This window comes from Harpegnathos saltator, unplaced genomic scaffold, assembly GCF_003227715.2.
Source record: "Harpegnathos saltator strain DR-91 unplaced genomic scaffold, Hsal_v8.6 scaffold176, whole genome shotgun sequence".
Lineage (NCBI taxonomy): Eukaryota > Metazoa > Arthropoda > Insecta > Hymenoptera > Formicidae > Harpegnathos > Harpegnathos saltator.
Window position 1 is genome coordinate 1,271,145 of NW_020229957.1, and position 12,112 is coordinate 1,283,256.

At 31.0% G+C, this 12,112-nt stretch overlaps 3 protein-coding genes across 6 annotated transcripts in view; 1 reads left to right on the forward strand and 2 right to left on the reverse strand.

Annotated features, from left to right (window-relative positions):
• The window catches only part of Lmpt (four and a half LIM domains protein limpet), a 527,685-nt gene that overhangs the window by 350,847 nt on the left and 164,726 nt on the right, over positions 1 to 12,112 (forward strand). The gene's annotated exons all lie outside the window — the stretch shown is intronic.
• On the reverse strand, positions 2,862 to 4,853 carry LOC105188284 (uncharacterized). Its single transcript, XM_025297415.1, has one exon. It carries the CDS (start codon positions 4,441 to 4,443, stop codon positions 3,145 to 3,147), a length of 1,299 nt encoding a protein of 432 aa, XP_025153200.1. The 5' UTR covers positions 4,444 to 4,853; the 3' UTR covers positions 2,862 to 3,144.
• On the reverse strand, positions 7,287 to 9,195 carry LOC105188291 (uncharacterized). Its single transcript, XM_019843730.1, has 2 exons — positions 8,001 to 9,195; positions 7,287 to 7,692 (listed from the first exon to the last, which is right to left on the reverse strand). The coding sequence occupies exons 1-2, from the start codon at positions 8,923 to 8,925 to the stop codon at positions 7,613 to 7,615; spliced, it is 1,005 nt and encodes a 334-aa protein (XP_019699289.1). The 5' UTR covers positions 8,926 to 9,195; the 3' UTR covers positions 7,287 to 7,612.

A 12,112-nucleotide genomic window follows, 5' to 3' on the forward strand; every position in this document is an offset into this window, starting at 1 on the left:
ATGACAGCATATCATTTACCTCTTTCATATTTATATGCACATCATTTTTCATAAGCTTTCCGTCTCTATCTTTTAAAGCTTGCGTGTAATCCAAAGCCAACCAATGTTGCATATTTCGATAGTTATGCTCACGAAAAAGTAAATTATATTCACAGCACATATTTATGCATACGCAGTACAAGCAAAAGATTTTCAGGTTGTCGTGTCTGTGATAAATAAAACACGATTTTGGAAACAAGAACATTTGTTGCTCGTGCAACTCCAGCTCGCGATGTAGCTGTTGCTTGACAGCTTCCATATTCTTCTTCTTAAAATTAGTCCATTCCTCTAACGTGTTACCACAAAAATTGTGCATGTTCCTTTGCTTATTTACTTCAATTATAGCATCGCAAATTTCCTTATGTTGCGGCAGATGCAGCAGTCTGTATTCCTCGCTGCAGTTCGCGATCGTGCGGCACGTAGGACACTTCTCTAATCTCAGGCATTCCTTCATATTGGTATTGCCCTTGCAGACGTGACAGAGGTTTGGATGGAAAAAATAGTTATAATTTGGAAGTGGCAATAGAGTCGTTTGCGATACGTTGTGTGACATTATTTCGAGAAAATATCGTTCGTGTGTAACACCCCTGACACTTAGGGAATATTCCGTCTCTGGTTATTTATTCAGATACGTACGGAAATCTCACTCGTGTGCCAATGTAAAAATGTTATATATATACAAGATGGATATATCGATTCGTGTAGCTGTTGTTCGGTGGAACACTGATAAAAACTGTTTATGAAAGTTTCACCGTGTGTCTACATGCCTCGAGAAATGTTGACAATCGGATTTATACTTGGAACGAACTTTTATTGCCAGCTGGAATGTCAGGAATTAACTCAAAACTTAAGACAGATGATATACACAGACTCCGGGACAAGATCAATAGTACTTTCTAATCATAGCAATTCTTTTCTAGACATTAGCATGAAGCTACTACTGTGACAAATATTTTCTTGTTTGACGGGATCGTTCTGTCTGCTTTGAATAATTAATACATGATAAATCAATATTGGATACAATTAAAATACTTTTAATAATATAAACTTTTAATAATATAATCCCACAAAATGTCAAGGCTATTATGCCGGTCTATATACGTTATGGTGATTCTTTTGAAGTCAATGCTTGTAGGGATTATATCATGTTACTTCTGGGATAGTAATTGCGATACACACGTTTTAAGCGTCGAGCATTAAAAGAGATTAACTTGCTTAACATTACAAAATTAAGTGTAGCACATATGTATAATGCTGGCAGTGAATGTTAAATTTGCGATAATAATAAGGAAGATACATCATTGCAAAGAGATTAGAATAGCATAATTTTTGATATTATGCAGAAGAGATGCACCTTCAATAACTTTAACCTGGACATATATTGTTAAGGTCATCATCCTGTGTAATATCCGCTTTCTGAAATTATTACCAGAACAATATGTTTGTGTAACTGGTGTTGAGAGATATTTTATGGTTATATTTTACCTTAGAAGTTAATAATATTAATTTAGAAATAATACGTACATGCGTGCTTAGTAAGCCGCCATAAGAATTTTGTGTATTTCGAATAACACTCTTGAAACGTTTACGAACGTTTCGGCGAGAGTAACAGATTTTGAAATTCTCCACAACAAGCGTCATCAACTCGTTTTATTGGAAGATACAACGAACAGGCAATCGTTATTATCTGATATATTGGAAATAAACAAGGAACTGTTATAGGAAACAATGTCGCTGTAACGGTTAGAGATATGCAGATATTGATACGCAGATTTTATCTTAAAATCTTATTTTATTGTTTTATATAAAATTAGGAAAAACAATTTCTGATCATAAAAATTGTTTTCCTTGAGAAAAAACAAAATCATAACAGTCGTTTCTTGCATATCTTGCCTATAAATAATCTTGATCATATGCCTCACCTCGTAATTTATCTACGAGTGTATTTCTTATCCAAACTGTGCAACAAATAATTAAATATTGTACATTTATAATATAAGTAATACCTTTCCGGAAATAAGTAATGTGTAATTATAAATGAATAAGTGTTATATCAAAAAATTTATAATACGAGGTTGTCTGCGCATCATGTATTTATAATAATCACTTCCAATGGGGTTATCAGTGATAAATATTATAATAATAATATTAATATTGTAAAATTTACATATTTGTGCGGTATTATCAATGTTCATATAAGTTTTCGTATATGCACAATTATTACGAACAAATATACACTTAGATTGGGAATATCAGTGTAATTTTTGACAAGAAGATATATACTCTTATAATTATAAAATATTTTCATACGATATATATGTGAGGTTCTTTCTATTTTTATTATTGTGATTTGCGGCCCGATTTGCAATGTAATGGTTAAAAATAATGAATAATTTAAATTATATATTATTGTTACATATTCGATTCAAGTATTGTTATTTTGAGAAAGAATAATCTGATATAAAATCAAAATAATTGAGGTTGGCCATTTATAATAATATACTCTATTAAAGAGAAATATTTATATTAGATATATAATATAATAAATTAGAGAGAAATACACATACGTACATAAGAGAGATACATGTTGTTTATCGTTTATAATAAAAAAGCATTTGAATCGTACGTGAAAATTATTTGCTATAACTTTGTCTAAGTCGCTCGAAAAATTAAGATTATTTATAATGATTATATATAGTACATATTATATATAATAGAAATTTACGTGGTCATGGATAACTAAATATTATCATTATAAAATACAAAATTATATTATCACGAAATCATAGCTCTTATAATCTGTGTACAATCAAAATCTTTCAGAAATATTTTCAATTTTTATAATTTTACCTTATTCGGCTTTCAGGAAGTGAAAAAATAATACTGAAGAAATGGACACTTTCATGTCCTTCTCGGTTTGTTGTTTTCCAGTATCAGATTTATACAGATACAACCCACCAAACATTTCTTCACGCTGTGAAAATATTAAATTCGAAATATCGTCTTATAAGAAAATATTAGATTCGAAATAGAAAACTTTTAGACGACAGTAATATAACTATATAGATTAATGCGTTTCCAATATAAATTTGTTTTACATAATAGTTAAAGTCCGAGGATTGGTGTTCTTATACTTACTAGGTTCGTATATATAATTAAATAATTATTAGAATAAAACAGACCGTCATTCTCATAATCTCTATACGGTCTCCAAGATCTGAATCTATTTAGTCCACTAATGACAGGTGTTAACATAGAACTATACACTATTTCCCGTATCTTCATTATGTTCTGTTGTACTTTACTTTCGAATTTAGTTGTTAACAGGAAGAGGCAATATTGACGTCGCACTGCCCTTATTATATTCGCCGCTATCTCTATATCATTCATGAATCTTGCGTTGAATCCTATAATCACATGTGGTTGCATATAGAACCTACTAACCACATAATTGTGATATAACGTGCGATGATATTCAAATTGAATTTTTTTGTTACGAGCTATGCAAGTCTTACACAACTCAATGTTACGACATTTTTCTTGCAAATTTGGCCCTATCATTATAATAAGCACTTTTGCATTTTCATCACATTGGTGCAAAAGCAATTCCCATGCATACAAACTATTTATATCCTCGAAACTTCCAGATATAATATGAATAACGAATGTTTTTAATGATTGAAAATGTAATAAATTAGCTTCCCGCAGCCCATAAATCAACGTTAACGGTCTTGAGAAGTATTCAGTACATTCAAAATGAATATTATCCCAAGAATCTAAAGTTATTTTACGTTGTAAGTACTGTTCCATAAATGATGGCATGTCATTCACCTCTTTCATATTTATATATACATCATTTTTCAAAAGCATTTCGTCTCTATCTTTTAAAGCTTGCATGTAATCCAAAGATAAGCAATGTTGCATATTTTTGCAGCTATGCTCACGAAACAGCAAATTATGTTCACAGCATAAATCGATGGAGACGCAGTACAAGCAAAAGGATTTCAGATTGTCCTGTCTGTGACAAATAAAACACGATTTTGGAAACAGTAACATTTGTTGCTCGTACAACTCCAACTCCCGATGTAGCTGTTGCTCGACAGCTTGCATGTTCTCCTTCTTAAAATTAGTCCATTCCTCTAGCGTCTTACCACAATAATTGTGCATGTTCCTTTGTTTATTTACTTCAATTATAGCATCGCAAATTTCCTTATGTTGCGGCAGATGCAGCAGTCTGTGTTCCTCGCTGCAGTATGCGATCGTGCGGCACGTAGGACACTCCTCTAATTTCGGGCATTCCTTCATATTGGTATTGCCCTTGCAGACGTGACAGAGGTTTGGATGGAAAAAATAGTTATAATTTGGAAGTGGCGATCGAGTCGTTTGCGATATGTTGTGCGACATTATTTCGGAAAAATATCGTTCGCGTGTAATCCGTCTGACACTTAGGGAATATTCCGTCTCTGGTTATTTATTTAGATACGTAACGCACGGGAATCTCACCCGTGTGTCAATGTAAAAATGTATATATACAAGATGGATATATCGATTCATGTGGCTGTTGTTCGGTGGAACACTGACAAAAATTGTTTATAAATATTTCACCGTATATCCACATGCCTCGAGAAATGTTGACTATCGGATTTGCACTTGGGAGTCTAACGAACTTTTATTATCAGCTAAAATGTCAGGAATTAATTCGAAACTTAAGATAGATGATGTATACAAATTCCGGTACAAAAGTAATACTTTCTAGTCATGAGAATTCTTTTCTAGACATTAGCATGAAGCTGTTACTGTAACAAATATTTTGTTTTTAGGGGACGTTTCGTCTATTTTAAATAATTAGTACATGATAAATCAATATTGGGTACAATTAAAAACTTTTAATAATTTAATCGCACAAAATGTCAAGGCTGTTATTATGCTGGTTTGTATATGTTATTGTGATTTCTTTGAAGTTAATGCTTATAGGGATTATGTCATGTTACCTCTATGATAATAATTGCAATACACACATTTTAAGCATTGAGCATTAAAATGAGACTAATCTTGTTTAAAATTACAAAGTTAGGTATAGCACACATGTATAACGTTGGTAGTGAATCTGTTAAATTTGTGATAATAATAAGGAAGATAGATAATTAAAATTTTAACATTTTCGAAAATTCTGGACGTATCATTGCAAAGAGATTAGAGTAGTATAATTTTTTGTATTATGCAGAAGAGGTGCATCTTCAATGGCTTTGACCTTGACATGTGTCAAAGTCATTACCTTGAGCAATATGCAAAAAGTTTTAGGTGACGCTCGTCGTTTGTTGAAAAATTATCAACAAAAGAAGTTTAACAAAATGAACATAATTTGTACTCACATTTGTAATAAATAATAACTGCCAATTTAAACTTTTTGAATACTTAGAACCATCAAAACAAATTATCAATGCGTTTGTTTTTATATACATAAGTTTTAACATTTAAATCTTTCGCCTTACTAAATTAATGAGGTTACTTACTAAATGAATGAGATACGATATACTAAAATAACATATTCTGAAAAGAATGGCATAGACCTCTACGCAAAGTTTGTATTTAAGTAATTTATTTGTGCTCTGTAATAACACATAAAATGCAGAGAAAAATATTTATATACAATTCATATAAAATTTTATATATATAATTATATAATATATAAATTATATACAATTATATAATATATAAATTATCTATAATTAATTATGAACCATACATAAATTTTGTCTCTCTATATAGCCACATATACAATAATATTTATATATATATGTATTTATATGTTTTTACATGGAAAAAAGAAGTATTGTTGAATAAAGGAAAAAATAATTTAATTCAATTAAACGTTGGCATCATGCATTTTTACAAACCTAAACATTTACTTTAATTTTAGATTGAAATCCTTCAATATATTCCCATATTCTAAACGTAATAATGTCGGAAGTTTCCAAAGTATATCGTATCTATTGTAAATATCCTTATTATTGTAATATTATTGTAATATCGTGCTTTCTGACTATTCGGTGAATTGTTAACAGTGTTTCAAAACCGCTGACCTATTAATAATTTATTTAATTTTAGCAAGAAGAGAAAATAATACTTGTGGAAATAATACTTATAGTCATGTAAAGATAAATTTGACATAAAATAAAGATCATGAAATAACGACAAATTAATATAAAATTAACTTTAAAATTAATAAATAATAATACATATTAATATAAAATAATAATAATTTACATATAATATATTATATAATATTAATGTATAATATAATAATAAATGTAATACTTAATATAAAATTAATTTTAATTAACTTTCAAATGAAAACGTGGGTGTATATTATCGTGTAACGTGGGTGTAAATGTTCGTATATTATCCTGTCGTTATTTATATATTAACTTTCTTTACTTTACGTTAAAATTATTTTTATATGGCTGTTTACACGGCTCAAACATCCGATAGATTGTCCACATAAATGTTACTTTCCTCCACTTGTTAAAAGCATATAGTATACATTCGAAACTATTCATCGACACTACCTGCACATCTTTGCATTTACGTAACTAAAGATTAAACATAAAGTCGTCAAGCTGACACATATAGTAACAGGTCAGCAACTTTGAAGCACTGTTGTCAATTCACTGAACACTCATAAAGCACAAATATTCAAATATGATGCGTTTGGTTGAGAATTGTCGATGTCACTATGTTTAGGGAATGGGAATGCATTTATAAATTCCTGTACAATGCAAGAATACATTAATGGAGTTCTGTGTATATATGCAACGGTCTTCTTTTACATGTAGACACATATAATAATATATGATCGATATAGCTACATGACAAAATTTATATATAATAATTTTTTCCTGGCAACTTTACCGTAGCGATCCTATATATGCGACTTTTCAATAGTTTAATTTATAATAAAAATAGTTTAATTCAATAGTTTTAATCTTCTAATTGCAAGAATATCAAAAATATATATTATATCCGTCATCTCATTAATAATATTGTGTTTTATGAAATATCGAAAGTCATGAGAAATTCAAATAAGAAAATAATGCTTATATTTGTGTGCAGATACACCAGATTCAATAGTCATGAATATATATTTATAACGATAATTAACATAATCATCAATGAAGAAGCTGAGTTTATTTAAAAACATTTATTAAAAACATTTGTAAATTATATATGAAAAGGAGGAAATCGCTTGTATCTTTTACACATATTCGTCTGCAGATTACTAAATCACATATATATATGCGAAGAAGAAAACATTATTACTTCAAGGTTTCCGTATGATCCCTTCGAAAATACTTTCATTATTCGTGATAGATATTTCCAAGATACGTCCAGTATCAGTACATGATACATCCCAGTATCAGTACAAAAGTGCTTTCAAAAAAAAGCAATATGTAATTAATACGTTCACAAAATATGATTCTTTTTCGTTTTAATAGTATGTGAGAAAATCGAGAAATCATAAGAAAGTATTTATCAAAGGATTCTACCTTGTATATTATTTGCAACAGCGCTGTTAGAGTCGCATTAAGATTATGAACTGACTCTGCCGTCGAATGGGGTTGGAAAATGCAGGCTCTGGTAGATAATGAAATACTGATGTGGAGAAGATGTACAATTAATTTCGAGATCTCTATATGGCTTATAAGATGGGAATTTATTGCGTTCACAAATGATGGGTAATAGATGAAAACCCACTATTTTTTGTATTGTTAATATTATTTCATCCGCTTGCTTTTCCGACCTGCACGTTAATATTATCGGACACAATTGAGTCTGCAATGCTTCTACCGTTAGTTTCGATATCCTATCATTTCCAAATTTTATATCAAATACTATAATCACATTTGGTCGCGTTTCCGACGTATTTAAAAAATTATGATAAAACATAGAATTATATTGACCTTGAAAGTGTTTGTTATTGAGGACGCAATGATTACAAATCTGCGGGTTATATGGAACTGTCTTTCTCCGTAAATATGGATCTACTACTTCGATATGTAGCGTTGTGTTTGGACCAAGTTGATGTAAAATGCTTTCCCAAGCTAATAAACTGTGTTCCTCTATACCGCTTCCGATTATAATATGAATTACAAAGCAAGAACATGACGATAGAAGATGTAGTAAATTTGCCTGCCGCAATGTATGAAACAACGTGAGCGGCTTAGAAAATTCGTCACTGTGTATGTAATCACTGTAGCTCCAAGTGTGTACAGTTTCAGAAGATTGTGAAGCACTTTCTATAAAAGATTGCATGTCATGGATATATTCAATGTTTATATTCAAAAGATTTTCCGGAATACTTTCATACTTTGTATAGGAATTGTATATATCCATGTCCAAACAAAATCGTAGAAATCTGCAGCAGTGTACAAAGTCATAGAAAAAGTGGTCTAGACATACATTGACGGATACACAGATTTTGCAGCCGACAATTAGGATATCCTGCTTGTGGCAAATATAGCATGATTTCGCGAATAGAAACATTTGCTCTTCGTACGGCATCAAATCACGTTGAAGCTCATCTTTTATACGAAGCAAATATGTTTTCTTGAATAAAATCCACTCCTCCAATGTCTTAGAACGAGATATGTATGCTCTCCAGTACATATTTAGCAATATTACAGCCTCGCAGATATCAATATGTTGTGGTCGATGCATTATTCTGTGCTCCTCGCTGCAGTACGAGATCATGCGACACAATAAACATTCCGTCAGTCTCTCTGTAGTTTTGCAAACGTGACAAACGTTCGGATGGAAAAATTTGTTATAATTATTCTGGAAAATTATTTTATCCAAATATAGGTGTCGAGATGATTGCTCTGACATAACGTACAGAACAATATGTATGCGTAAACAAATATGCGCTTGAATATATATGCGTGAGATATTTTATAATATCACAATTTAAAAATAACCTCGCACAAGAGTAACAGTCGAATAATCGACGCTGTTTATATGCGGATGTGTGACAGTTGCGTATTCACTACAGATGTGGATTTAACGATAGTTCGAGGGACACTAGTAAAATATTTATAAACGTTTCAGTCTGTCACGGAAAGTGTTGACAATCAAACTTGTATTATCTAACGAACGATAAATATTTATTATGAAGTGGAATTATAAAATTTATTTCGGGACATAATAAGAATTTTGAAAAAAAAATAATGAATTTTTATGATTGATATAGTCTTTATTGAAGCTTCTTTTAACTTATAATCTTGAATATATAATCAAGAATATTCTATCCTGGAGGAGAAGATCATGTAATTTAGAACTTCCCGAAGATGAAGTCGTTGAAAAAAAGTTAAAGTAACTCCTTTTCGCAAAATTGATCACATAAATATTTAATGTAGACCATTTCTAAAAATTTAAGAAAAATTAAAGTAACAAGTTTATAATTTTTTCCTAAGAATGACTACAAAAGAAGTGGTGTCGAATTGTCCACAAGATCAATGCAGTAATAATCGTACATTATTTATCCACGTTTCTTGACTTTTAAACGTGATGAATGTTTGAATGAAAATACGCACGCTATTGGTAATCCATTAGGAATATTGGAATGGAATATTGCTTTTAATTAATTGTCGGATGTCATGCTCTTAGATGAAAAGAGAGGGCTTCTGGATATTGTGAGTGGGTACGAGAATCTTAATAATTATATTTAATTATATTATATATAAAGTGATCGTAAACATAACTGATAGAATCAACAGCGTATATGTTAGAAACTGAGTAGTACAACTATGATTAATATTTTCTAAAATTTTTTAATTAAAACTTCGTACATTATATATAAAAACAGAAGGCATTTTGCACATTTTTCAATTGACAATGATATATCATATATATAAGAGCTACTAACTGCTTAGCTTGGAACGTTGTAGAAATTAAAAACTTCAAAAATAATTAATAATTGTTTATTAGCCAGAAAAGCATTATCACTCTCATTGTGACTCATTGCTTTTGTACAATCTCTTTTCTTCTCTATTATCTTTAAATATATATTATTATTAATTAATATTAATTTAAATATATATTATTAATAATAATTAATAATAATAGATAAATATATATTTTGTTGAACTGATGTTGACTTGGCTTGAATCGCTTGTATATGTACCCGTTGTACATGGACTGTTAGTTAAATCCCAATATATGAGTAGACGACGATTAGGAAAAAAACAAAATCATTCTCAAAGTCTCTGTATGGTCTATAAGATGCAAATTTGTTCTTTTCGTTAATAATGGATCTTATAGGTGCGCTCAATATTTGCTGTATCTTCATTACATTCTCTTGCGCCTTACTCTCCGATTTAGCCGTTAAAAGTAACGGGTAGCATTGATTCTGTAATGATTGTATAGCTTGTTTCCATGTTTCATCACTGTTAAATTCCACATCAAATCCTATAACCGCATCTGGTCGCATATACAATGAACTGCTTATATAATTATGATATAGTATATGACGATATTCATATTAAAATGACTTTGATTGGTATTTACAAGTATTACAAATCTGCATGAAATCATAGCTCCCGGTAATTTTAGCCCTATCATTATAATTATTAACATAATGTCCTGATCGAGATCATGCAAAAGCATTTCCCATGCAGATAAGCTGCGTATATCTACGAAGCTTTCAGTTATGATATGGACAACGAAAAAACCGTTCATGTGTGTGTATCGTATGGGTAATAATTTCGCCTCATGCAATCCGTAAATTAGCGTCAGCGGTCCTGAGAAATCATCGCTATAAAAGTAATCAATAATAGACCAAGTAGTCGTTATTTTGTTTTTTTATATACACTGTCGAATAAATGACAGCATGTCATGAACAGCACTTCTGTTCGCAATAAAATATTTTTCTGGAATTTGCATAACTCTAAGGTTCTTTGAGGCGCTGTGCATGTCCAGCAAGTAAGAAACCTGCAGCTGCTGGTTGTGCATATGAGAATCTACATTATGTTTGCTGCACATGTTGATGGATAAACATCTAGAACAAATGCTGTTTAAATTCGTCTGTGTATGACAAACAAAACACGGGAATAAGATCATTTGCTCCTCGTACAGCTCTATAACGCGATGTAATTCTTGCTTGGCAAAATGTAGATTCTGCTGCTTGTATTGGATTCATTCCTCCTAAGTCATATCACATTGATTCTTCATGCATCTGTAGAAACTTGTGTTCTCTATAGCCATACACATAACCTTATGTTGTGGTCGGTGTAACAGCCTATGGTCCTCGCTATAGTAAGAGATCATGCGGCAGGTAGGACAATCTATCATATCAACTGCCCTGTGGTCTTGCAAACGTGACAAACGTTCGCATAGAAAAAGCTGTTGTAATCATGCTAAATACATGCTTCTATTTGAAAAAACGGGGTTGACCTTTATGTGACCTTGAAGGTTACCTCAAGATCAAAAGTCAAGATCACTATTGAAAACCTTTTTTTCTCCCTGCAATTTTTGTCGAAGAAGTTTTTTACGATAACCAATATTTCAAGAGTTACCCGTACCGGAATTTTTTGAACACCCTGTATGTAATACATTAATTTTTCTCTTCGTGACCGTATATATCATGCCTAATATGCATATGTATACAGGGTGTCCAAAACCATCCGTCCACCCCTTCTAAAATCTAGAAAATTAATTTTTTTGGGGATCTGAAAAATTTTTATAGCTATGTCGGGTACGCTCTTTTGATTGGTGATATTATCAACTTCCGGCTCCGACCAGAAGTGGGTTATCCAGACTGGAAGATCGTTTTTTTTTAATGGAATATGCATATTTTTATTGCAGATTCCAATTCTACGTATAAAAGAACGTAATTTTAATTCGAAAAATTTTTTTCGAAAACGTCATTTTTGACCTCTAAATGATCTTTACATTTGAGCTTAGGTCCGGTCTGCATGAAATCCCTTTCAAACATCAGGGACTGTCGAGAAAATAGCAGTAGTATCTTTGTTGTTTGTCAACATTTATTGTTGTCCTTTACAGAGCTCAGAACGATAAT

Excerpts from the sequence above, each read along its gene's own strand:
- LOC105188284 (XM_025297415.1), bottom strand. The coding sequence starts at position 4,443 with ATGTCGCACAACATATCGCAAACGACTCGATCGCCACTTCCAAATTAT.
- LOC105188291 (XM_019843730.1), bottom strand. The coding sequence starts at position 8,925 with ATGTCAGAGCAATCATCTCGACACCTATATTTGGATAAAATAATTTTC. Across the intron at positions 7,693-8,000 it reads CAATAACAAACACTTTCAAG|TATTTCATTATCTACCAGAG; the intron begins GTCAATATAATT and ends TCTCCACATCAG.